The 23,371-nt window shown below is 45.0% G+C and overlaps 1 protein-coding gene and 1 long non-coding RNA gene across 2 annotated transcripts in view; one reads left to right on the top strand and one right to left on the bottom strand.

Annotated features, from left to right (window-relative positions):
• Positions 1-233: 233 nt before the first annotated feature.
• Positions 234-16,305, bottom strand: LOC144141288 (uncharacterized). The gene is made up of 5 exons (XR_013316513.1): positions 15,966-16,305; positions 14,731-14,848; positions 14,072-14,160; positions 12,460-12,518; positions 234-2,100 (listed from the first exon to the last, which is right to left on the bottom strand). It is a non-coding gene; the product is annotated as an uncharacterized LOC144141288 (long non-coding RNA).
• A 4,560-nt stretch (positions 16,306-20,865) lies between these two features.
• Positions 20,866-23,371, top strand: part of LOC144141289 (putative phospholipase B-like 2) — an 89,547-nt gene continuing 87,041 nt past the window's right edge. Inside the window, exons 1-2 of the mRNA XM_077672866.1 lie at positions 20,866-20,972; positions 21,920-22,135. Of these exons, the coding sequence (XP_077528992.1) occupies positions 21,951-22,135 (185 nt within the window). The 5' untranslated portion in view covers positions 20,866-20,972; positions 21,920-21,950. The remainder of the gene's footprint in view (positions 20,973-21,919; positions 22,136-23,371) is intronic.

The raw sequence follows: 23,371 nt of genomic DNA on the forward strand, positions 1-23,371 counted from the left end.
TTTATGACTAATAGCGGGGTTAATTTTTTTTCCCTTTTCATATTCAGTTTTGGAAGTTGTGGATATTGTTTTGCATGCATTAAAATGTTGTGCAAGCTGATTGAAGAGCGTTCTTGTTTTTTTTTATCTTCACGGAAATAAATAGAAGTTACTGTACCAGTGCTTTATTTCGAGATATAACCACACTACAGCCTGTATATCTCCGTAAGTGCAGTGAAATATTGCATTACTCACCCTACAAAAATAGTTCCCTTTCTGAATTGTCTGAAAATAATTCAGACGTTCCACCTTGGTTTTACAGACTAAATGGGGAAGGCTGTATTCATCAGTCTTGCAAGGGTAACAGAAGAGCTTAAACATTCTCTACACAAAGCACAACCGTTCAAAAATTGTCAAGTTATACTCCCCTGAACTGGAGCTCACCAAAATTTTTCTGTCAGTCGTGTGCTTCTTCAGTGATTGCGTAGGTGTTAGGTCATGCATTTTTTGATATGCCACCTCTCACAATGTGCAACATGCTTGCAGATGTATCACTAGACAGCATGACATTTAATAAAGCAATTGTCTGAAAAAAGCCTCATAAGAAATCTTTTGAGGTGTTTTATAGTCCTTACCGCAGCATACATGTATCTGCTTTTGAAGTAAGTGTCGCCTATGGTGAAGCCAGTTTGTTGTTCAAAAGGCCTCGTTATAGTGGTGGTATACTGTAAATAAATTAATTTGGCTGTCAGCTTGTAATAACAGCTTTCAATGAAAAACATGCCTTGCAATGGTGACCGTAAAGATGTTTCAATTCAAACTTTAACCGAGGAAGTCAATTTTTATTCAAGTAGATTTTGAATTAAAAGGTAAATTTACTTTTTTGAAGCAGGGAAGCAACCGTAAACAATGATGACACACTGTTTTCATTGGCATAGTCTACCTAAATTTCCCAGCGGTAATTCACTTATCACTAACTTTAGACATTACTTTTTTTGTAAACAGAGTACATATGTCATAAGTTATTTCCCTTTTCCCTGACTACTCTTCTCACATGGATTAGCAATGTCAGCCACAGATACAGAGAAACTTTATCAGTCACAGGATAGCAGAAACAGATCAGAGGCCTAAGTCGAGGCAGCCGCTGAAAGCTTTCATGGTGTGGGTTGCCAGTTCCAGTTGTTGTTTGAGATTTGCCGCAACAGCCAGCCACTCGTGTATTTGTGTGGTTGTGTAGTCTTGTCCAATATCAATGGTCCATGAAAAACAATGTTTATGACAAAAAATGGTTCATTCAAATTGGCAACTTTTGCTGAGCAGTATGGAATAAAGCCAGAACAGAACACAAAAACGCCTTTAGGGGCACTATGTACTGCAGACAGAGTTACATTGAATTTTCATAACCTCCCTACTGAGCAGGTGCATGTCAGAAAGGCAGTGGAAACAGTTGACTGCTTTTGATGCACAATATGAGCAGCACACAAACTTTTCTCGAGAGAGGGGAGCAGTATCATTTACAACATTTTAAAGTGCAGTCAAACAAAAGTCAATCTCCCTGAGATCTTGAACACGCAAGAAACAGTTATTCTTGTTTAAAAAACGTGTTAAAGACGTGTGTTAAACAACTTTGCTTTCCTTACAAGTTGAGTTGAGGGCTTCTTTATTTTTTAATTATACACAAATGCTGGGAAGTCATAAGTAAGGCACGACCAGACCAGGCAAGAATTGTGTAAGCTGTTTTGCAGATGTTACCAGCCTTCTTGTTGGGAGGCGGGCAAAATCTTGGGGAATTAATCACAACGGCCTCTGCACAAAGTTAATCAATTCATTGTAACAGCTTGAGACTTGTGCCGTTGTAGGACATCAAATAGGCCACAGTGATTTTACATTTCTTTTTTCAGTTTCAACAAAGGCTGCAGTGTACACAAACTTCTTTTCAGTCTGTACCGTCCTAGATTCTCATGCAATGTCAAATGACACCGTTTCTGAGGACAAGTTCATGCCGTAGCTTGCAGCTCCTATGTCTGTGTGAGGGCCACATTGCATCTAGGCCAACTGCACGGGAGGGTTGCAAAATCCCTGCGACACATTTTCTGACATCTTGCCCACTGAAGGAATAGCCTGGAAAGAAAAACAAAAAGAAACCTGTAATTGCTCAGTTTATTGCACATTATAGTACAGCTGCTTCTTAGTATGGTAACTTTTAGCTCACCACTTTGCCTAATCAAATTAAGAGGTCCCATCCAGAAACTCTGCGTTGTAGTTTGCCAATAGTTATTCTATTTTCCGCTTAGCTCGACCACCTTTTAGTGGTCCTACAGGAGTGTAATTGATGAGCGTCGAGTGTACGTGTTGCAGACTGAACATGTTCAAGTTTATCGGCTTTTCCATCAATCTTTATAAGCATTTGGACTGTCACACCATGCTTGTAAGGAATGAGGGCGTATTTCTGTTTTCTCTTGTCTTCTTTCTGTTGCCGTACACGGATACCCTCCTTACATCCTTTCAGAATGTCACGCGCACAACTGTTATCAAGAGATGCTCGGGAACCGGGCTTAGGTCAGTTAAGTCCAGGCTTTCTGCCGTGTTGCGGGGACAAGATTTCCTGGGGCTGTTTAGAATACACAAGTTAGCGACACCCCGCTTTACAATCTTCGAGTGTCCAGACGAGAAAGGAAGTAACGGTTGGCATGCTCGAGGCTCGTACTGCCAACACGGACAGCCATCATAGAATCGTTGTTTTAGGTCTATGAATTTTATTGTCTTGTCCGGGAGAAGTTCACGGGTTAAACTGAGCGGCTGCAAATGCTGAGGGAAAGCACTGAGTGTGGCAGAACAACTTGGTTGATAGGCAACAGCACCTCTAAACACAAGGTAGTCGTGCACAAAGCGAACAAACGTAACTTTGTTCTAGCTTTGCTGTAGCGGTTCAAATAGCCTGTTAGTCTGTCAAAACCTCCGAAGAATACCTCTATGAGAACTGGAGCCACACAGGACCCAATGCACATTTTGCTTGCTGGCAGATAAATGCTGTCACACGAATCCATGAAAGTTGACTTTAAATAAAGTGAAAACAGTTCGATAAACCCCTCCACTGTCAAACCAACAAAATTTTGAAACTTGAGCATCCCATAAATGTCGATGTTCTATAAACTCCAACAGTCGCCCATAAGGTAAGCTGTAATACAAGTCTTTAATGTCGACCAAAAACACTGTGAACGTCTGCTCGTGGCTGTCCTTAAAGAACGTGGCCAGCTCCTCTGATCCCTTAATTGTAAACAGGCCATTCAAATTGACCATTACTAGCTTCTTTCGAAGAAGCTGGTGAGGTTGTAAATCTACAAACTATCCTAAGCTTGTGCAACAAAGATATTCTGTACTGAGCAGTCACTCGCACAGACGGCGACTGTGTGTGCAAGCTGCCTGAACACTCTGGAACACAAGCGGCTTCCCCAAGAGCCAGAAACAATAATTGGCCGCAGCATTTATTGACACCCAGTAATAACGGTTATAGAAAATGCATCACACACATACAGCTACATAAGTGCTAGGCTGAATGGCGATAAGGATGTGCAGGTAAACATGGAAACAAAGCAGCTCTTTTTGCACATTTGTACGACGCCTGCATTACACAGAGGTGTAATATTTATGCAATATTTGGCAAATGTGAACGCACTAACAACTGGAAAGACGAAATCGCAATGTTTGGAACCTGTAATGTTGCCCGAACGAAGTTTCTCGCTTTTTTCATCGCAGCAAGTGAAACAAATACCACGACTTAGAAAGAGGCGTAACCATACCGCTAGATGTGGAAATGAACCCCACAGCAAGGTGTACGAAAAAGTAGTAGTTTGTTGGCTGGCTCTCAGACGAGGGCATATACCTATGTAGAAGATCGGCAAAGAAGCTGCCTACCGAATAGTCTAACTGCATGCGGGATCCCTTTCTTTTCTTTGGCAATGTGTTAATAAACACCTTCTGTTGAATGGTGCAGCTGATGGTTGCTGGGTTCTTGTCTTTTCACAAAAGTTGTTGCTGAAAACTTGGGAATGACGTGACAAATCATCTCCTCAAAGCCACTGAAGAAGCAGCCTTTGCAATTGAACCAAAGCCTGGTGCTACTACAATATGTCCAGTTCAGACCCAATGCTTTCCAGCTGCCAACAAGCTTTAGGCTGTCCGAACCTGAATGCACTGGTGTGCCATGCCATTCGTGAATGAACTCAGTTGATCCCATGCCCAAGCCCTCACAAGAATGGATTGACACAAGCGCTAGCAGGCCACCCTTTGAGTCGGTGTACCCACAATGAACTTTGGAAACTCAACAAACAGACTGAAGAACTTGCATATGATTACAACTCTGAGCTCGAGTGGAAAGCTGTGGAAGCATGGCATGTTTTCATATGTGTGGCCACAGCTAAACTCTCATGTCGGAGCGAAGAAAATCAATACCCACAAATGGCAAAAGCCCCGATAAATAATGCAAGGTCACTGAGTGCACAAGGAACGTTCGATGGAGCGATTCAAGGCTAGCGCTCCTTTTGGAATGAGTATGAAGACACCTAACTACAGCACACAGCAGTCAACTATTGACAAGTTCAAATAACTTACCAAATACCTTGTTGGGAAGGCACACGACAAGATCAGCAGCCTTTCCCTTTCTGACAGCAACTACCAAATAGCGGACAATCTACTGGAGGAACACTGTAGAAGGAAGGACCTTGCGATTAACCACAACTCACTTCCTACAGCTGCAGACTGTTGATTCAGCTAAGAGACATTTGCTGCGACGTCTCTAGGACCAAGTGGTTAAAAACGTTAGTAAGTACAGTGCTTGCTCAGTGGATATCAAGAAGCGGCTACCTCACTACTGTGAGCAGAAGCTGATGCAGCTCAGTCCACTGACACATTTTCGGTGCTCCTGGACCTCTTTTTAAAAAGAAGTCCAGAGGCACGGAAGCAGTAGAAGTCCGTAGCAGTGAAGAGGCTTTGAAACCGTATTGGGTGAGTTTACTCGCCAGAAAAAGCCCTTACATGCACTTACCACCATTTCCAGAAATAACAAAGCTGCCAGTTCTGCAATGCAAAAAACCAACCTTTACTAGGTGTGACAAAATTTAACCCTCGAGCAAAATTACCTACTCGAATGAAGCAGCCGTTGCTGCAAGAAACTTCACTGCGCCAAGGACTATCGAAAAGCATGATTCCTGAGTTGGCAAATCTGTCACTGCCGACACTAAAAAATTCTTGTGTGACCTTAAAGATACCAGTTGTTTGGCAACAGACACCCAGGAGCAGTTAGTCTGTCACAAAAGGAGTCCAAGTGAACAGCACTCTGACACGGGGTGCGGACAGTTTATCGAACAGCGTTTTATCGAATGCCGTTTCATCGAAGTCGTTTTATCGAACGCCGTTTTATTGACGGGCGTTCTATCGAAGCCGTTTTATCGAAAATGTTTTTCTCACCTTCTCATTTGAGCCTTCTGCTGTATATTATTTTCGTTTCCTCTATGCTACTTAATTCAAAAAGATTGTCTCCACAGCGGTTTCCTATTATTTACCAAAATTTGTAGTATTTAAAGTAGACGCATTTTATTTCTTACATGCCTTTAATGCTTTGGGGATGTGCAAGGGATTCTCTCCGTCAATTTCTTATTCGGTTCATTGGGCAGGCGGATCTTTTATAACGACTCTCCGTCTCTGTATATTCCCCCATCTGATCCACAGCATACACGCCATTGTAGCGTATACGCTATAATGCCCTGATATGCGTCTCAGTTTTTCATAGTCCGGATTTGTATCGCCACATCATTACTTTCCCCGCGTGTGTTTATGTAACTCATTTCTTGGCACTTGAGCAACCCCGTCGTGTTGGCTCAATAAGGCGGTGTTAATGACTCTACGCTGTGGTGCTAAGCCCAAGGTCATGGGTTGTATACCGGCCGCGGTGGGCGTTTTTTGGGTGAAGGCGAAAAGCGAAAACCCCTGTGTGTCAAGATTTTGGCGCGCATAAAAAATTTCTAAGTGGTCAAAATTAATCCGGAGCCTTCAACTATGGCGCGCCTAGTTGCTGAGGTCTTTCTTGGACGCGTTAAACCCCAAAATCAATCAAATCAGCGCTTGTGCGTCCAGTGTCAAAACTTTCAACTGGACTGCTAGTAAAAGCCTGCTCCGACATATGTGTTTCTAGCTCTTTTGATGAGTTCACATATGACGAGTTGGCTGTGACGGGTTCACTTGTGACGAGTTCTCCCAGACTCCACCACCTCTGTTGGGGCCTTACTTTCATTGTCGTCCCCCCCCCCTCCTTCCCGTGTTCCATTCATATAGCACTAATCTTTCAGAAGTTCTTGGCACGAGATTTCTCCAGATGCAGACAATGCGACCACATGGTCCACGTGGGAGTTACGTGCAAACCCCGTGACTAGAAAAATTGGGGGAGGACAAGAGTTTTTACCACGTAATGATGAACCATGGCGGAAGGATTATTTGGCAACACCAACCTAAATACACATCCAAAGTATATTGCTCACGCGGTTAGGTTTGTTATTACAGTATAGTGTTGAATTCTGTCATATAAACAAGAGGGACGTACATGCTTGAGTGCAATAAATGAAGACGCAAAAAAATTTAAAAATCTAATGAAACAAAGGTGATCGAAAACACGAGAGAGATGCTCCAACAAATATAAGCAGGTTTTTGTATGTAATGCACGACAGAGACAATGTAGATTGAAGCTAACTGCAGGTTAGGTTAATGCGATGGCTAGTTAAACAAAATAAACCCCGAAAATTACAATGAAAGCCGCCGAACCACACTTTCCATAAAACGGACGTAGGTGGTTAGATAAACGGCATTCGATGAAACGGCGTTCGATAAAACGGGCATTTGTTCGATAAACTGTCTGGGAACCCTCTGACACATGTGACGGATACCGTTTTGCTGCAAACAGCGACAGTTTGGGCAAGTGGTTCCGCTAGGCTGCAACTTCTTCATTGCCTTCTCGGCGGTAGTAGCCAGTGGACATTGGTCATGGACAGCATAGCGAAAAACCTTCATTGTAAAGTCATCGGAAAAGAGTGTCCGAAATTACAAACATAGGCAAAATGCCCTCTCGCAAGAAAACCCCAAGATGCATGGAGCTGCTTATTCCAAGCCAGCACAACAAGTTTGTCTTAGTCGAAGCCCTCGAGGTACCCTTGACATTCAGTGCAAATTCGTTCAGGGTTTTTACTTTTTACATGGGGGATCAGTGACCTTTACCTCGCCGATGATGCTGTCGCATCAGATGGCACCATAAAAACACTGATAGGAGTAGGGTACTGGAAAGTCGCAAGTGGCAAGACTCGAAGGCTTAAAAACGGGTTAATGGTAGTGAGACGTCTTTAGGGTGGATGCCACAAGGCCCATTAAAGAGCACCCAGGAAGACCTCATTGCAGTAGCTAAGGACGTACAATGGTGGACAAATGAAATGTGAACAAGCAAATGTGAACCAAAACATGCAAAACTGAAATACTGTTTGTGGACGGCCAATACGCCTCGAGCGCGGCCTGTAGGGGCGCCACTGAAATCCCCCTAGCGGCCCGCTTCGAAAGCAGGCGCGGGAGTCCCCAGCCCGTTCCTCACTGTCGCCGTAGCTTTTGGGGCTCGTTCAAGACAGCGATTTACCGTTTGTCCGCGTTCGAAATACCGAATAACGTGGAGCAGGCACTCTGTTTGGAAGCGTGGTATGTTCACGAGAGTATAAACGTTTATGAGGCGATCTTAGTGAGATCTATATGAGCGCCGGGCGTGTGTCACAGGCCGGCGTCCCGAAGCCAGAATTTGCATGCAGCTGATTGCAATTCCGCTGCCTTGAAATTTCGTGACTGTGTCTTCGTAAGCAGTGTTTCCTCCGATGGTCATGTAGCGGCCATACACACTATGATGTGAATCGACTTTGTGCACTTAGAAAATCTAGCGGAGCACTCATACCTGACAGCACGCAAGTTACGCCTGCCAATATCACATATCAGATATTGATCAGTACCATCAACAAGCCAATGCGGCATAAATTTCACAAACATTGTACCAAAGAAGTACGATGGATAATGCAAAATTACACTCCGGAGTCAGCACACGACGACAAATTTAATGCTGGGTCGTCTTGTCCCGAGGTGAGCGCTCGCAAATATTCATCTGTTACATTTATCCTCCACGAGAAGCGCGAAGATGGGCTTATAGAGTAATCCGCGTCCGTAACCAAACTCTTCTTCGAAACACCGTCATATGAGTCATGACACAGGGAGACTGCAGAATCTAGCATAAACCGAAATCAGAGACCCTTATCAGATACGACACTCTTCCAACGAGCCCGTGTGTACGAGATTTCGGCGCGCGTTAAGGCTCTAGGTGGTCAAAATTAATCCGGAGCCTCCACTACGGCGTGCCTTATCGTCTCCGTTGCGTCGGCGCGTTAAACCCTGCAATCAATCAACCAACTCTTCCAACGACACCTCGTATCGCTTGTGAACTGCCTACCCTGTATTCTTCAAAAAATGAGTCCGCCGAGTGATCAGCCGTTTTTCAAGGCGAAAAACAAACTAAAAGGGAACACGCAGCTTGTGTGTGTGATTACTGAAACGTTCATTCGTTGATTTCGCTCCGCATTTGTAAACAACGATAGTTGAGCGTCCTCCTCCTAATCCCCCCCCCCCCCCCCCATGTCTAGCGAAATATCAGTGCATTTCGTATCTAGTTGGTCTGGTGAATACTACCTTGCTCAAACAAACGTCTTTAGCATTTCAGAAGCTGCACTCGTTTTTTTTTTAATTCCCGTACGACTATTCTATTTATTCCTTTCTGCAGACCATTCATTTTCCCGTGGTTTCATTAACATATACCTTGGCTCTTACTATAAGGCATGAGTGGGCACATATCTGACTTAAGATTTTATTTTCTGTATTTAACATTTTCGCGTGGCTTATATTCCCATAAAAGGCACAAGTTTTTGTCAGCTATTGGGTTATCACGTCCCCGAAACATATTTTTCTACGACGTACATATTCGAAGCAAAGCCGCATTTGTTGTCTGCGCTGCAAAACGAACCAACCTCTTACAGTGCCAATATGGCAGAAATAATCATCACAGACAGCCAACAAGCCTGTAGAACCTTCTCCAGCGGTTTCATATCCCGACCTGCCCGAAAAATTCTACTCGAGCATCCTCCTCGACATCCCGTACGGATTATTTGGGCTCCAGCCCACTCCGCCGTGTCTGGCAACGAAGCTGCCCATCAGCATGCCCGAGAGTTGACCCACCGGGCAAGCCAGGAGTTCGGCGAGCAGTGGCAGGTCTCCCCTCTCTTGTCGTTCCACGAAGTCACTCAGCATTACCGTCTGGAACGAATGCTATATCCTCCTGCGCACAAAAGCCTCACCAAAGAACAAGAGCGCCACCTCCGAGGCATTCAGACAAACACATTTCCCCACCCAACTAGAGCCCACATTCTGGCCCCCACCCTGTACTCCTCGCAATGCCGCTTCTGCGAGGCTCCGGGCACCCTCTACCATATCATTTGGGGCTGTGATAAGAACCCCCACCTACCCCCCCCTGCCTTTCCCCTCCCCTGAGCACTGGGAGAGAGCACTGTCCAGCTCGGACCCTGACGACCAGCTTTGGCTGGTGCAGCGAGCCCAAGAAGCCGGACGGACTCAAGGGGTCCTGGAATGAGGACTCTTCCCCAGGGCTGACAGCTTCAGATACACGTTTATTCCTCCTCCTCCTCAGGTCTAAACGAGGCGACAATAACTAGAATTCACTTGTGCTGACGTGTTCGAAGGTGACAGCGGTGATATGCTGCTGCCGTCGCCGACGCCCGCAAGAGCGGCCAAGAAGCGCGCAGAACCGCCTCCCCGGGTAGCTCTTGTTGGCGTTAGAGCGCTCTACCAAGACGCAGCTGTTTTTTTAAGTGCCCTAAACGTGCAGTTAGCTTACAGACGTCACCATAACAAGTTGTTTAGAGCGCGGAAAGGCAAAGAGAAGCGAAAGAAAACCAAAACACTGCATGACCACATATCAGCCACGCAGCGCTAATCCCGCAAACGCCGCGGAGAAGCGGCGGCAGGCGGCGCAGCGATCGCGAATCTCGAGGCGTATACTGGGTCGCTGTTGCTATAACTGCAAAACCACGTTTCCCAACTTTGTTACCAGAATTAAGCCACGCCTCAAAAAAAAATTGGACTTGAATAGGAAGAAATTGCCCTACTGTGTGTACTGGTTCATATTTTCATGATCACTTGTTCATGACTATGTGAGGACTTGAAGAAAGGCGATGTACGGCTGGATGACATTACAGCAACGTTAGCACGCACATCTCAAGAACCGAAGCCTTATCCAAGGCAAAGAAGAAAAACGACTGTACACAAGGGCAATGTACGCAATGACAGCACCTCATCAAGCAACACAGTTTTGGCATAGCTTGAAAGACAAACGTGATTTGACGGTGGCCAAAGCAAAGAGCAGGAGCTGTCGAATGCTAAACAGAGATAGCTGTTCTGCACTGTAACAAGCTCAAGCAAACCAACCCCTTGTCAATGTTTCCAGCCCTCGACAGAGCTTCAGTTTTGGTATAGAGGTACATGAAGAGCACAAGGACACCCCGCCTATCAACGAGAAATCAGTTTAAGCGGCTCTCCTAACAACACACTCTCACAAGTGCCCTCCGCCACAGCAGCAACTACATGGAGAGGCCTCTTTGTGTGAAAAGCAGACAGGCTGTGCATCCGTGGGCACTGGTTCCCTTTTCCAAGCCTACAGAGAAACAGTGCACGCAACCCGTTGAATACAAAGACTGTCCCACTGCTTGACGACCAACTGTTATTTCGACGTCCTGCAAGAATTTTGATGAAGCGAGCAACATAAACTCATCACCTTTTGATTGGCCACTGGGCAACAAAAGCTGCTTTGTAGACAATGCTGTTCTTGAAGTAGGACACGCAGAAGCACTGTTGGAAAGTTCACCTAGGAAATTCGTACTCAACTGTTAAACATGTAGTTGAAGCCAAGGAGCGCAACAAAAACATAAGTGTCGCAAGCAGTGAGGATTCACAAAAGACGAACAGCGAAGGCACTGCAATAATGCAGGACCCTATTTCTATGGTTGTTAAGCCCAGGGATTTGCAGCTGCCTCTGAAGAAGTGGAACAAGCTGCACCTCTTGGAGAATAGGACCCTGGCCATGCGTAAGACGGGTCAGAAGAATCGAGGCAAACAAGTCTAAGTGAGCTGTCGAAGAATGCAAAGAAGGCATGGCTACTAAGGACGGCGAACTCAGGAAAGCAGAGAGCAGTGAAGAAGCCATTGCAGACAAAGTTTCAACCTTTCAGAGGCCTGAGTTAGCGAACATCTTGAGAAAGACAATGAAAGGAGTTTAGCAACAAGGAATATATTACACGTAGAGGGATATAAGGAATATATTACACGTAGAGTGATGCGACAATTTCACTAGTTCACAAATTGACCTACTTTGTTCTTGAGTCTTAGGACAGCACAACTTGAAATAGTGTAAATGCTGTCACAGGTGGGAGGACATTGGGAAAAGTAGTAGTTAGTTGGCTGCCCCTCGGACAAGGGCACATACGCGCACACAAGATTGGCCCAGATGCTACCCTGCAAATGGGCTGACTGCAAGAATGGTGTTCTACTTTTGCCTTTGGTTATGTGTTAATAAACGTCTTCTGTTCGATGGTGCACCCGAAAGGTGCTGGACTCTGGTCTTTTCGCTAAACAGGGTGTGAACAAATCACCGAGTCCCATGTGCATTTATTGGCTATGTTTGTTTGCCATGCCACGCCTTACTCTGGCAAAAGTGGGTGCATGGCAGCTCTGGAACTTGCACACACCAGAAACTAAAAAAGACCCACAAGTTCAAAGATCAAGATGCTATCATACCAAACTGAAAACCACTACTTCAACATCCCGTGGTAATTTCAGAATTGGTGGGGAGGGTGCCTGATGCTGAACGCCAGAAATAGACTGAGGTTTTACTTGCACTATAAATAAAACAACTAATTTCCCTTGGAGAAGTGCAGAATTCCCACATACGTAAGGGCTCCAGAAATTCACTTCCAGGTAATTTTACGAGCTGCCGGTGTTCCTGCATTCAACAAGAAACTTCCACAGCTCAGATGCCAAAGCACTATGCAGGAAGACGATATTGGAGTGGGTTTGGAATGCAGATTGTGTTCACTAGTAGTTATGGGCCGAAAGTCGTCTTCCACTCTACTATTTGTGCATGTCATTCTATTTTATCAGTTGATAGGTCTAAGGGACAGGCCTTAAAGTATTTACAACGCAATAATATCAGAAAGAAGGAATTAAAAGCAACAGTTCAATGTCGCATCACATCTTGCTTGAGGGAAAAAAGCAAGCTAATATTTATGCTCTCAGCTGTACTGCTATATTATTCACAAGGTGTAATAAGACATCGTAAAAGCATACCATTCTGGGTCTGGTGCAGGTTCCTGTACCTTGGGGTCTGGCCAAAGTAGTGCTGCACCCTGCAGCAGAGAATTTCTTAAGCACAAAGATTTGCAAGGAGTAGGCACAAAGTGCACGCACAGAATGCATTTACATATACTTGTTCACTGTTAAGCCCAGTTGGAGGTTACCATATTAACCAAGCTTCTTCACACTCCCCCTCCCAATTTGACAAACAAGAGGTTGTCTAAATCAACAGGGCTTTCGATTTGAAAATTCTGGGAACCTATACGGCTTTTCAGAACACAATTCAATCACTACTTGTGGTGTCTATGTATTATTTTTACTCAACCATTGCTAAATTTTGAAATCAAGCTTGCGAGATTATTAAAAAATTACTCTCACAAGGGTCCCAGGCTTTCAATGCCACCACCCCTCACTGCACAGCTTGCTGTTTTGTTTGCTTGTAATTGTTTATAAGATTAACCCAGCAACTAAAGTGCTTTAAGAAAATTTAATGAAAAAGACAATATCAGATAATAAAATACAAATAAACATTCAAGTTAACCTGAAAAGTAAAAAAATAATGCATTTTAGCCACCAGTGTTGCTTCCTAAGGGGCCTGTTGCAGTTCACGTAGAAAAAAAAGGAAGGAAGGTTCCTTATTGGTGCTGGTGCACAAGGCATTAGAAATTTTGTGATGTCAATAGTTTATTGGAATTTTCTTCATTCTCTTCGAATCGATTTTTCTTGTGGGCTCCGAGTCATCCAAAAAATGTGATTCCACCATACAGCGTGAGCTCTTTACAAGAAACATGAAAGGTGCAAGTTGAACTGTATGTATGAGGTGGTTAATTTTGCAATATTTTATTGTGTTACTGACACGACCTACTTTCAAATAAAAAAGACATACAGAGCTCTAATGGTAGTTTGGTTAGGTCATTCGAGCTAAGTCATTGGCAACATTCTACTGCCTGCCATTTTTTAATTTACTTGGGTACTTGTCCCAAAATCTGTGCCTGTGTGAACCCAGCCTGGTAGGTAATGTCCCACCACTCATTCACGCTCTGCACTCCAGACATTCCACAACCAATCCTCACCAGTGCAACCATCATGCTTGCTCTTTGCAGTCTATTTTAAGTGAGGATTGAATGGCATCACAGCCTCAGATGAGGACACTCCCCACTTCTGTGAGGATATGACTAGCATTCCTAATAAGGAACCTGGTACAGTTCACACAGTTTTTCATGTCAGTGAGCAGCATCATCCCACCTTTTTTTAATATTTCATCATTTTGCCACAGGGCGTCAAAAACACGGGGAACCTATCTTCACAACAATATCGGTTCTCATTTTAACCTTTACGCCAGCATGTATAAGGGTGAAAAAGTAGTTACTGCGCTCTTTCTAGTGGTAAGGCGCACAGGATGCCCTAGCACCAAAGGGTCACAGAAATGGCTGTGTGATGCTTCCATCACTGTGCAGCCCCACTGTTCAGCAGGATGGAACAACCTGACAACTGCCTACGCAAAGGCAAGTTCCGCATCTCTGTGCTTACTTCTTGCCCCATCCATTTAGGAGGTTACTCAGACATGGCACAATGCTTAGTGAGGTTCCATAGAAAGTGTGCATACCACATCTACGTTGGAGGAGGCTTGTCCGTGACTTGCGGCTTGTCCGTGACTTGCGGCTTGACCACAGGGGCGCTTGCAGGCGTGTGAGGCTGCGGCAGAGTAAAAAATGGCTTAGAGAATGTGCGGTTACAAACCAGCTTAAGACCATTTGAGACATTTTCTAAACCCACTCTCAAGACGGTTGCTTAAGACAGCCGCGCACTATCGGCTCCTTTACACTGCAAATTACTGTGGCTTATAAAAACAACATAGAAACTTTCTTTCTGTATATCAAGGTAGAGCTTGTGCGTGTGCTTAGAGCTAGCAAAGTGGTCATAATGGCTACAGCAAGCCTCAAAGCCTGGAAAAGAGCGATGCCTCAGAAACTCAAGTGGCACAGAAGATGAAGAAGGCAGAGGAGGGAGGTCAAAAGACAAAGAAAGGAACACGGGGAAAGGGAAGGAAACACGAAGTAGGAATAAAAGTCTTCAACAAGTAACGAAACATATGCATTCAAAGGACATCAGCACACAAGTGCCTCAATTAATTTGTTGCAACATGTCTGTTTGCCAATGGACAGATGAACCAAGCTAGTCACGCCGATGGGCTTTGTAGACAGCTCAAAATTCTGCTGGACTTGTGCAGACTCCTCAAAAATGTAATGACAACTTTGTGCTTACCATTACAGACATTCTAACCGTGAAAAAAGGTTGATGGTGCCCTTTTTGCGCTGGTACTTGACGCTAACCAAGGCCATAGGAATGTAGGCTGCAGTGGAGAGTCGGTTTGCTGATCAAACTGTAAGATAAAAAGGACATTAATAGCTTATGTCACCCAGTCTGCAACAGTGCATTTGCAGCAACCCAGAGGTCTGTACTACAGGCCATATCACTGCAAGCATAAAACAAAGCAAACAGCAATACAGACAAAACAAACACGATGGAGCATCCCACGAAACCGGTGGCACCGCTGTTAGTGAATTCAACTACAAACATTGTGGCCCCAACTGCTGGTTGCAACAAGGGCCTCTCAGTCTGGCCACAAGTCTCGATTTAGTTGTGACACCAAAAGCATGAGTATCCAACCTCATGAATGCTGCTGAGCCAAGGAACAGGTGAAACAAAACGTTGCAAGAGGGGCTCATTACTGTCTGAATTACATGTTTGGCTAGAAATGCATAGTTCAGATAGACGCATATTTATTTACGTCCACGTAAAGATGTTCGCGCTGTTTCGGGCTGTGTAATATTTGTTTCCTTGAGTTTGCGCCCGAATACTGCTCGAACACGTGCCTTAGTTTCCTTCAGCCGTCCGCAATGTGTTATGTATTGCTTATGCACAGGGAGCGGAGACAAGGCTTTTGCGATTGATCTGGAAAGCGTTGCTCGCGAGAGGCTTGAGGCAAGCAATTATCCCACACTTATCACACTTTTTAAAAGTCCAATAGGTCCACTGACATCCCCGAGAACTTTCTAGACATCTCCGTGAGCGCCCAGCGATACATGCATGCACGTAAAAAAAGGAGCCTCGACGGTTTCGACTACCGAGCGCCATTTCGTATTTCGGTTAGTGCGCTTTTAACTTTCGGCATGGTGCTTCCATAACGGCCAAGAAGCGCACAAATGTGCACCACAAAGTTTTTTGTTGTTTTAAATTTCGGTGACAGCGCGGTGGCGGTCCCCTAAGATTCATATCAACGGAATCTTACGAACGAGCCTGCTTGATTTGAATTGCGTCTTTGTTATTAACTCGCGAAAGGCGTATTTTACAACGTTCAGTTTGTTTCGACCCTAATTATGCGGTGCAAAGTTCGCATATTAACAATTCGACGTAGGCGCGCGTGGTTACCATGTCATACGTATCACCAAGCAGTGGAGAAACACGCAAGAAACATAATTTTCTAACTGCGCACTTACCTCGCATAGCTCCGCACGTTTCCAGGCGTCCAGTCGTTACGGTGATGCTCTGTAACCATCGCGCCGCTTCTCTGGGTCTTTTGAGAGCCTAAATAGGCGAGGTATCGTAAGCGCTGCGGTTGCTGCCCCAACACAGCAGCCACCGATCGCAAGTAAACACGGCGTCGTCGGAGTGGTCGCAGCTCGGCTGGCTTGGCGGTGGTTTGGCGTCTCCGAAGTACTACCCACTCGGCTCACTCTCCGCGCACTGCGAAACGCTGATAAATCCCCCACGCTGATAAGACGTACTGTATCTTTTGGCCGGCGTGTAGCAAGCCTCGTTGTCGGCGCCGTTGCCGGGGCCGGACGCGCGCGGGTGACGGTTCTGGCGGGTTTCTATGAGAGACGTCACGTTTTGTAAGCATGACGTCACCACTATTCGTGCTGAGCGTCCGCTCGCAGAAATGCATTGATGGCCGAACTCTTGTAGTATAGAAGGCTCTGAGCTAGACCTTCGCTTCTCTAAAATCCTCCCTGTTCAGTGAGCGTACTCTTCGTGTCGCCCAGCTGCGTCTGCTGCGTTTCTCCACCGAATGGTTGCACGCAACCCGCTTTAGCCGCTGGCGGGGTGACTACGCCACCACGAGAGTTTTCCGTCGTCTCGTAGTTCGGGCTACGCTGTTTGGCATATTGTCGTGTGTCTTTCGCTGGAGAAGAGTGAAGTTTCTGCTAAATGTTCCCTCTTGCGAACACGCCAGTGTCATACACTGGCCGCTACACGTGGACTGTGTGCGCGTTTCGAAATCTTTCTTTCCGCGCAGCCCCTCTTCCTCTGCGCCCTTCTCGTTTTTCTGGCTCGTGTCTCTGTCCAAGAGTGGGCATGGAGGCACGACAGGAATGACCAACAATTCACAACTCGTCTTCTTTGTGCAGATCCTAGGCCTCCTTGCGTGGTCGGTACGGTGCAATGCAACAAGCTTCAACGATGCGCCCAACCTGCCGACGGATGACCTGCTATTAGTGCCTACCTGCGTAGCACCGCTGTGCTATCTGAACACTACCGAGCCTGCGCACCTGTTCTCCATTTTCTGCCATGCAACCGTAGTTACATCGGCGATCCTTCCATCCCAATATTTGAAAGCTGGTTTCGCGTGCTCGCTCATCAGTGGGCATGGAGGCATGACTGGAATTGCCAACAATACACGTCTCGTCTTCTTTGCATAGGTTGGTCAACCATTTGTGATTATTCACTGTTTCAAGTCAGACAATCGGTTTATAGTCGCACTTCCATGCCCTAGAACGTAATTTGACCCTTTCGTGACCTGTTGTTGGTTAATGTGCGGTGACATTGAGAAAAATTCGGGACCTTGAGATGGAACCATGGCTGAAATCTTTAAACATCAAAAAGAAACAAACTAGCGTTCAATCCGCATTGAGGAGTACCACACGCACACGTCACAGTCTATCACTGAACTGAAAGATGCACAAGAATCCTTTTCACCTGAATATCTGATATTACCAAGCGATTACAAGCCCTTGAAAGTCAAACCCCCGCCCACGATACCTGGAAGCTTGACACAGACGAAACAGATCAAGCCCTACAGCGTATGGAAAAAGGAAACGCATGTGCATGGCGAAGTGAACCAAACACCAACGCTGGCCATGTGCGTCCCTTTCGTTATCCAGGCAATCCTGTTTGGTGGCGTCTTCTTCCAGCCAGCCTGTCACGTCGAGCCTGTCATCTTACCTACACCTGCCCTGTCACCAACTACAGCACTGCCCCACGAGCCAGAACGAAGACACGTGTTGTACTGTCAGCCTCCCGTCGACCACCCCGTGGCGTACTCTTCTGTGACGTCATCGTCGGCGCAGAGTATGAACAGCGGCCCGAAACGGTTCCACTTCAGATGGCGTGGAGAAGTGAACCAACCAGCAACGCTGACCATCTCCGTCCCTTTCGTTATCCAGGTTAGTAAAGAATGTAGCTCGGTACGATCACGTAATACGTTTCTTCTTGTTGTGCCATGCCCACACACTTGCATATGCATTATGTATGACTGTTTCCATGTCAGTAAACTCATTCTTTGCGGAGACGTTGAAACAAACCCCGGTCACGATGTAGAAGAAATGCTCGTCAAAGTGTTGGAGCAACAGGATGTAATCTTGAAAAATCTAATTTAGTTGAAGAGCGAACATGCGTCCTAAAAGAATTCTCTTACTTTTATATCCGGTAAAATTTCTGACCTAGAAAATCTTGTCACAGTAATGACCCAATCATCTAGCAAAATCGATCAGGTTGATTCAAATACAAACCAACAAAAATCTTCCGCAGCTGACACGTCAGGAAAGCTAGTCTATATCGCAGACCGTAGCCGCCGTTCCAATGTAGTCATATATGGCCTCGCGGAAAATGTAAATGAAACAGAAGAGGACTTAAAGAATGAGGTAGTGAACGAACTGTTTCACAAGAAACTTAAATTTAAGTGCACTTCAATAGGCCGCATACGTAGACTTGGACGAAAAGCTGGCAACCGTCCCGTAATGTTGTACCTCAAGGATTGCAATGAGAAGCAAGAAATACAAAAGAACGCGAAGAAGCTTAAAGGTTCCGATGTCTTCATTCAAAACGATTACTCTCGCTGCACGCTCCGTGGGTGTAAGCTGTTGTGGGACAGTGCCATGATAGATAAAGCGAATAGAAAGAAACTCTAAATCCTGCATGATAAGCTGCGGATCGATGACAACACGTATATGTGGGACGACATCAGTAACAGGCGAGTAAAGTTTCAAACTATCACTCCTCCTGATTTAGCAACTACATTGAAGCCCGCAGAGACATCTTGACCAAATACTTGCCTGCTCAATAAAACCTTGCGAGTTATTAATATCAACGCCCGAAGTATTCTTAACTAAACAATTGAACTTGAAAATAGACTGTTAACATACTGTTCCCACATCACCGTAGTAACGGAAACTTGGCTTTACGAAGGAATCGATGATACAGAAATTGTTCCTCAAAATTTTACAATATATAGGAGAGATAGGCCGACATGTGGAGGAGGCGTCACTGTCATTTTTAGCGTCAGCGTAACCCTTACCCCTTAACAACAAATAGAAGACCACGAAGGTTTATGTCTTAAAATAAACATCTTTGGAAATTCCTCCATTTTAGTTGCCGTTTACCGCCCTCCTTCTTCTGATGGCGATTTCCTGAGCAAATTTTACAACTTTTTTTGAAAAGCTGTCTTATAATTGCTGGGAATTTTAATCTACCGAAAATTAATTCGTCCAAATTAAGTTCCTCATCTTCAAGGGATGAGATTATCTTTGATATGATGTTAGCGTGTGATCTGGACCAAGCAGTGAGCGTACCAACACGCATACAGGAGCAGACAGCATCGATTCTTAACCCTCGAGGTGAACCCTGTCGGCCCTTGCGTCGTCATTTACCACACAACACACAATATCCTGTAGTGCCTTAAGAACAAAACGAAACCTGCTACTATTTTTGGTGAGGGATGTTCAGGGGTGCCTCTTACGGTCGACATTCCGATTGTTCAGTTTTCGCGGGGCTGGAATAAATGAAACAGAAGAAGCTGCAGTGGACACAGCATAAGACGACAGGGCGGGTAAGGAAACGGAAATTCCGGTTTGTCAAAATGTCTATAAATCTGTAAATACTTGGATTACCAGCTTTAAATTTTTCTGTAAGATCATGGTGTCATAGGTTTTAAGAAAAACAAAAAAATATGTTTTTACAAAATGAAAAACTGTAATTGCCCAATGAGCTAATAATTGCCGTGCCTGTAAATTAGTAAATACTGCCACTATTAGCATAACTTTTCATTTCTGCGCTGCTGAGGCCCAAAGCTGTACGAAAACACGAAGAAAAACAATTTCCGCTTGAAACGAAAAATTCAGGGCTGGACAGGTTTTAAATGCCCGTTAGCATCCAACTTATCCGTCCTAACGCAAGTAAAGGCCACATTACCATCTCCCGGTCATGCTGTTTGCCGGCGGCTTCTGTCTGGGGCCGTCAGTCGCGTAAACAAGATTCTGTGACGTCATAGCGAAATCGCTGGAAAGTGAGTTGGAAATCACCGCTGTCTAATGTGTTTTTTTTTTAATATCCGGTTGATTTGTTTGAAATGGGCGGTAAAATAGGCATTGTTGTTATCGGTACAAAACAGCCTTCTTAATAAACGGGATTTTTATGTTATCTTTATGGGTCCTTTAATTAGGGGGATCGTTCACACTTTTCTGAAGCACGAGCTCAGCAAGAATTTCCGCGAACACTCATGCTACACTTACACACGCATGCGTTCATTTTTTTTTTTCAAGAAATGCTCGTATAGCCTGCCCCAAACTATATTCACCATTCACGCATCGCGACCATGCACGAGGCTCTTTGTTTAGTCCCGAGCTCCTCAGGGGTTCCTGCACTCGTTCGAATTTGGTGCTTTGCGACACCATGAACCCGAGACGTCTGGTTTGGACCTACTCAAGATCTCAATTCACAGTGCGGGAAGGCTAAGCGGTGGCGGTACCTTTATTCACGCTTTTGGCATTTTATGCGTCATAAAAAAACTGCAGTGGTATACATTTACACTAACGGCACTGTTCTCTTCCGATAGCAATCAACTTGCTGCTAAACTTAAGTGCCCGTTTAAACTAACGCTATTATCAAACATTCTTCATCTATTAAATCAGGTGCTGTTCTACTTTTAGCTCATAAGAAATTCCCGCAATCGGCTCAGGACACCCAGATCTGCGCGGTGCATGTTTTCCCAAAACGAGGATACGATTACCCGATATTACTCTTCCACAGGACGCGGAACTTATCTGCAGGGAGGAATGTGTTGATAATCTATCTCCTCCGAGCGATATACGCTAACAATGGGAACAGATACAACATTCCATAATTGCGCTGCAGCCAGTAGAGAGAAAACTCGGTCCACTTTCATCGCTGAAGCTCTTCGATCAAACACCGCTGCTACCGCAGATAGATGCGCTCCCCGGTGTACGGAGGTAAGTTGTCGCACGACGTAGCTGCTGCTGGAAATGTTGCATGCATTATACCGCACCGTGCGATTCGCTGAAGGGGGTATGAAAATGACCACTTTTTCGGGACATTGTCCCATCAATGCTTCCACAGAGGCTTATTCAAAGACGCTTGAAACACCAGCGCAGTTTTTGCGGTTCATTTTTATGGCACTTATTCATTTGAGGTAGTGCGTAATTGTCTGCGCAGATGAGTTTCTCAAGGTACAAATGACCATTTGTAGCAGTGCTCTCTTTTGATCGTAAAACTAAGCTCTTTCGAATGCGTTCAATCTAGTTCGTAAGATGAAAAAGGCTTTAGAAGCATTCCATTAACTTCATGTAGAAAGAAGGCCGAAGCAGGCCAAGCGTTCAAAAAACGAATATAATAAGTGCATGTTTTGAGCACTATTATCCTGTTTTACCTGCACATTTTAAGAGTAATAATTTACTCCCAGCTTTTGTACACAAGATCCAGAAATTTTTAAACGGGACGTTGCCGCACACATGCTCCCAAGAAAGAAAGTGACCAAAAATAAACTTTATTCAAACAGTCGCTCATATTTTTTGGGTTCCAAAAACAGTGAAGATGTAAGTGTCGCATTCTCGAGCTTGGAGGCACTCTTACGTAGTCTGCGAATGATTGCTCGAGCCGCGTGTTATTTAAGCGAGTTTGTGTTTGGTCGGTCTGCATGCGGAGTCAGGTGAACCTACTGTCATGCAGTGTGTTGAACCGTACCAAAGGGCGCCACGAGAAACGAAGCTTCTGCCAAACTCGACTCACAATCGCAAGCTAGGCGCGACAGATAGACAGCATTGTCTTTTTCAATAGAGGCTCATATTCCTGTCTCATCGTTCTTTGACACACTTTTTCTTGTCGAACCTCAAGAAAACTGAACCTCAACAAAACTGGGTTTGTTGGATATGCCACGCAGGAATGTGCACGGATAGCAGCTCGGGGACCAGATGAACTTGCTCGTCCAGTTGGGTCTATGTGCGGCCTTGGCGACGGTCGTGTTGGCAGCCGGCATAACACGAACCGTGGTGGTGTCATGGGACGCCAGACGAAACATGCTACGAGCTCACAACGACACAGCCGCCAAGGACATCATTGCTGTGTGCGTTCTACAGGACGCCCGCATGGACTTTGGGTGAGTTAACTGTTATTTATCGGATAGTGAACGACAGCAGTGGTGAGCCTCACTAGCCGTACGGTCACCTTGCGCAATTGCAAACAGGTTCAACAGCTCGATTCTGGAGCTTGAATGCAAGCTTGGGTCACGTGGTTTAAAATTTAAAAAAAATGCTGTAATGTTCAAAATTCAAACATACGTTCATTTCTATTTTAAAGGGACGCTACAACAGATTTTTGTTTCAAAATTTTAAATCAAAGCCAACCAACACACCCAGTTCTTCGAATAGGAAGTCGCAAAGTACCTCAGCCAAAAATTACTGCTCTGTGCCCATAAGATGTCTTACAAACTTGCTGAGAAGATTTTTCTCTGTTTCCCTGTCTTGTCGTTCTTCTACTGCAAGAATTACGTCATTACAGTGGTGTAGCGACTATTGGCCGGCTTCCCTTCAATTGAAGCAAGCAACGCGTTCACTGGCCACTTTCAAAAGAAAGCCACAAGGGCGAAACACAAACGGAAGGCGTATCAGCTTCGATGAGCAAATCATGCAGTGCCGCTCTGTGCTGGTGACAAGTATATTTTTCGCAGTGCTTCCAGACACCAAGGAAAGAGTGAAAGCGTTTATCTGAAATGTTGCAGAGTCCCTTAAGGAACTGCATGGCAAAGTAAAGTGGATGGTACAGTGCAAAAGACGAACGGGCACCAGAATGAGATTACATGCTCCATTTAAAAGTTGGGTGAGTTGGTGATGCATTCCGGGAATGACCACGAAAAAGCGACGACACATAAAAAAAACGCAAGACGGCGCCCTGCCATGTGTTCTGTTCAAAACAATTCGTCGCTTTTCGCGCTTATTCGCAGAATTGGCTGCCCCATTGATTGCGCCCTCATGCTAGCCAAACTGCGCCTTGCCTTTCTTTTTCTCTTCTTTTCTCAAAATATCTTCGTACCTACCCATAAAATCGAGTTCTGTGGTTACCATTATGCTGTGTGGAGGCATGAGTCATTGTTTTGTTTTTTGTGCACTGTACCAAGATGGTAATAAAGAAAAAGAAAATAGTTGTCATTCCAGACTATATAGTTTCAAATTCTTAAATGCGATGTGTACGTGTGCGTGGGATCTTGCGCGAAGTGGTGGATGTTTTTAGGATTTTAAGGGTTAGGTTTTCCTCGGAGTATTTGAGTAGTGTATCGCGGAAACGTTTGTACAAAGATATGATTGATGTGTGTCTGCCTGTTCCGGTTTATCGTCAG

The sequence above is a fragment of the Haemaphysalis longicornis genome, unplaced genomic scaffold, assembly GCF_048455015.1.
Source record: "Haemaphysalis longicornis isolate Haplotype H1 unplaced genomic scaffold, Haemaphysalis longicornis Haplotype H1 scaffold_6, whole genome shotgun sequence".
Taxonomy (NCBI): Eukaryota; Metazoa; Arthropoda; class Arachnida; order Ixodida; family Ixodidae; genus Haemaphysalis; species Haemaphysalis longicornis.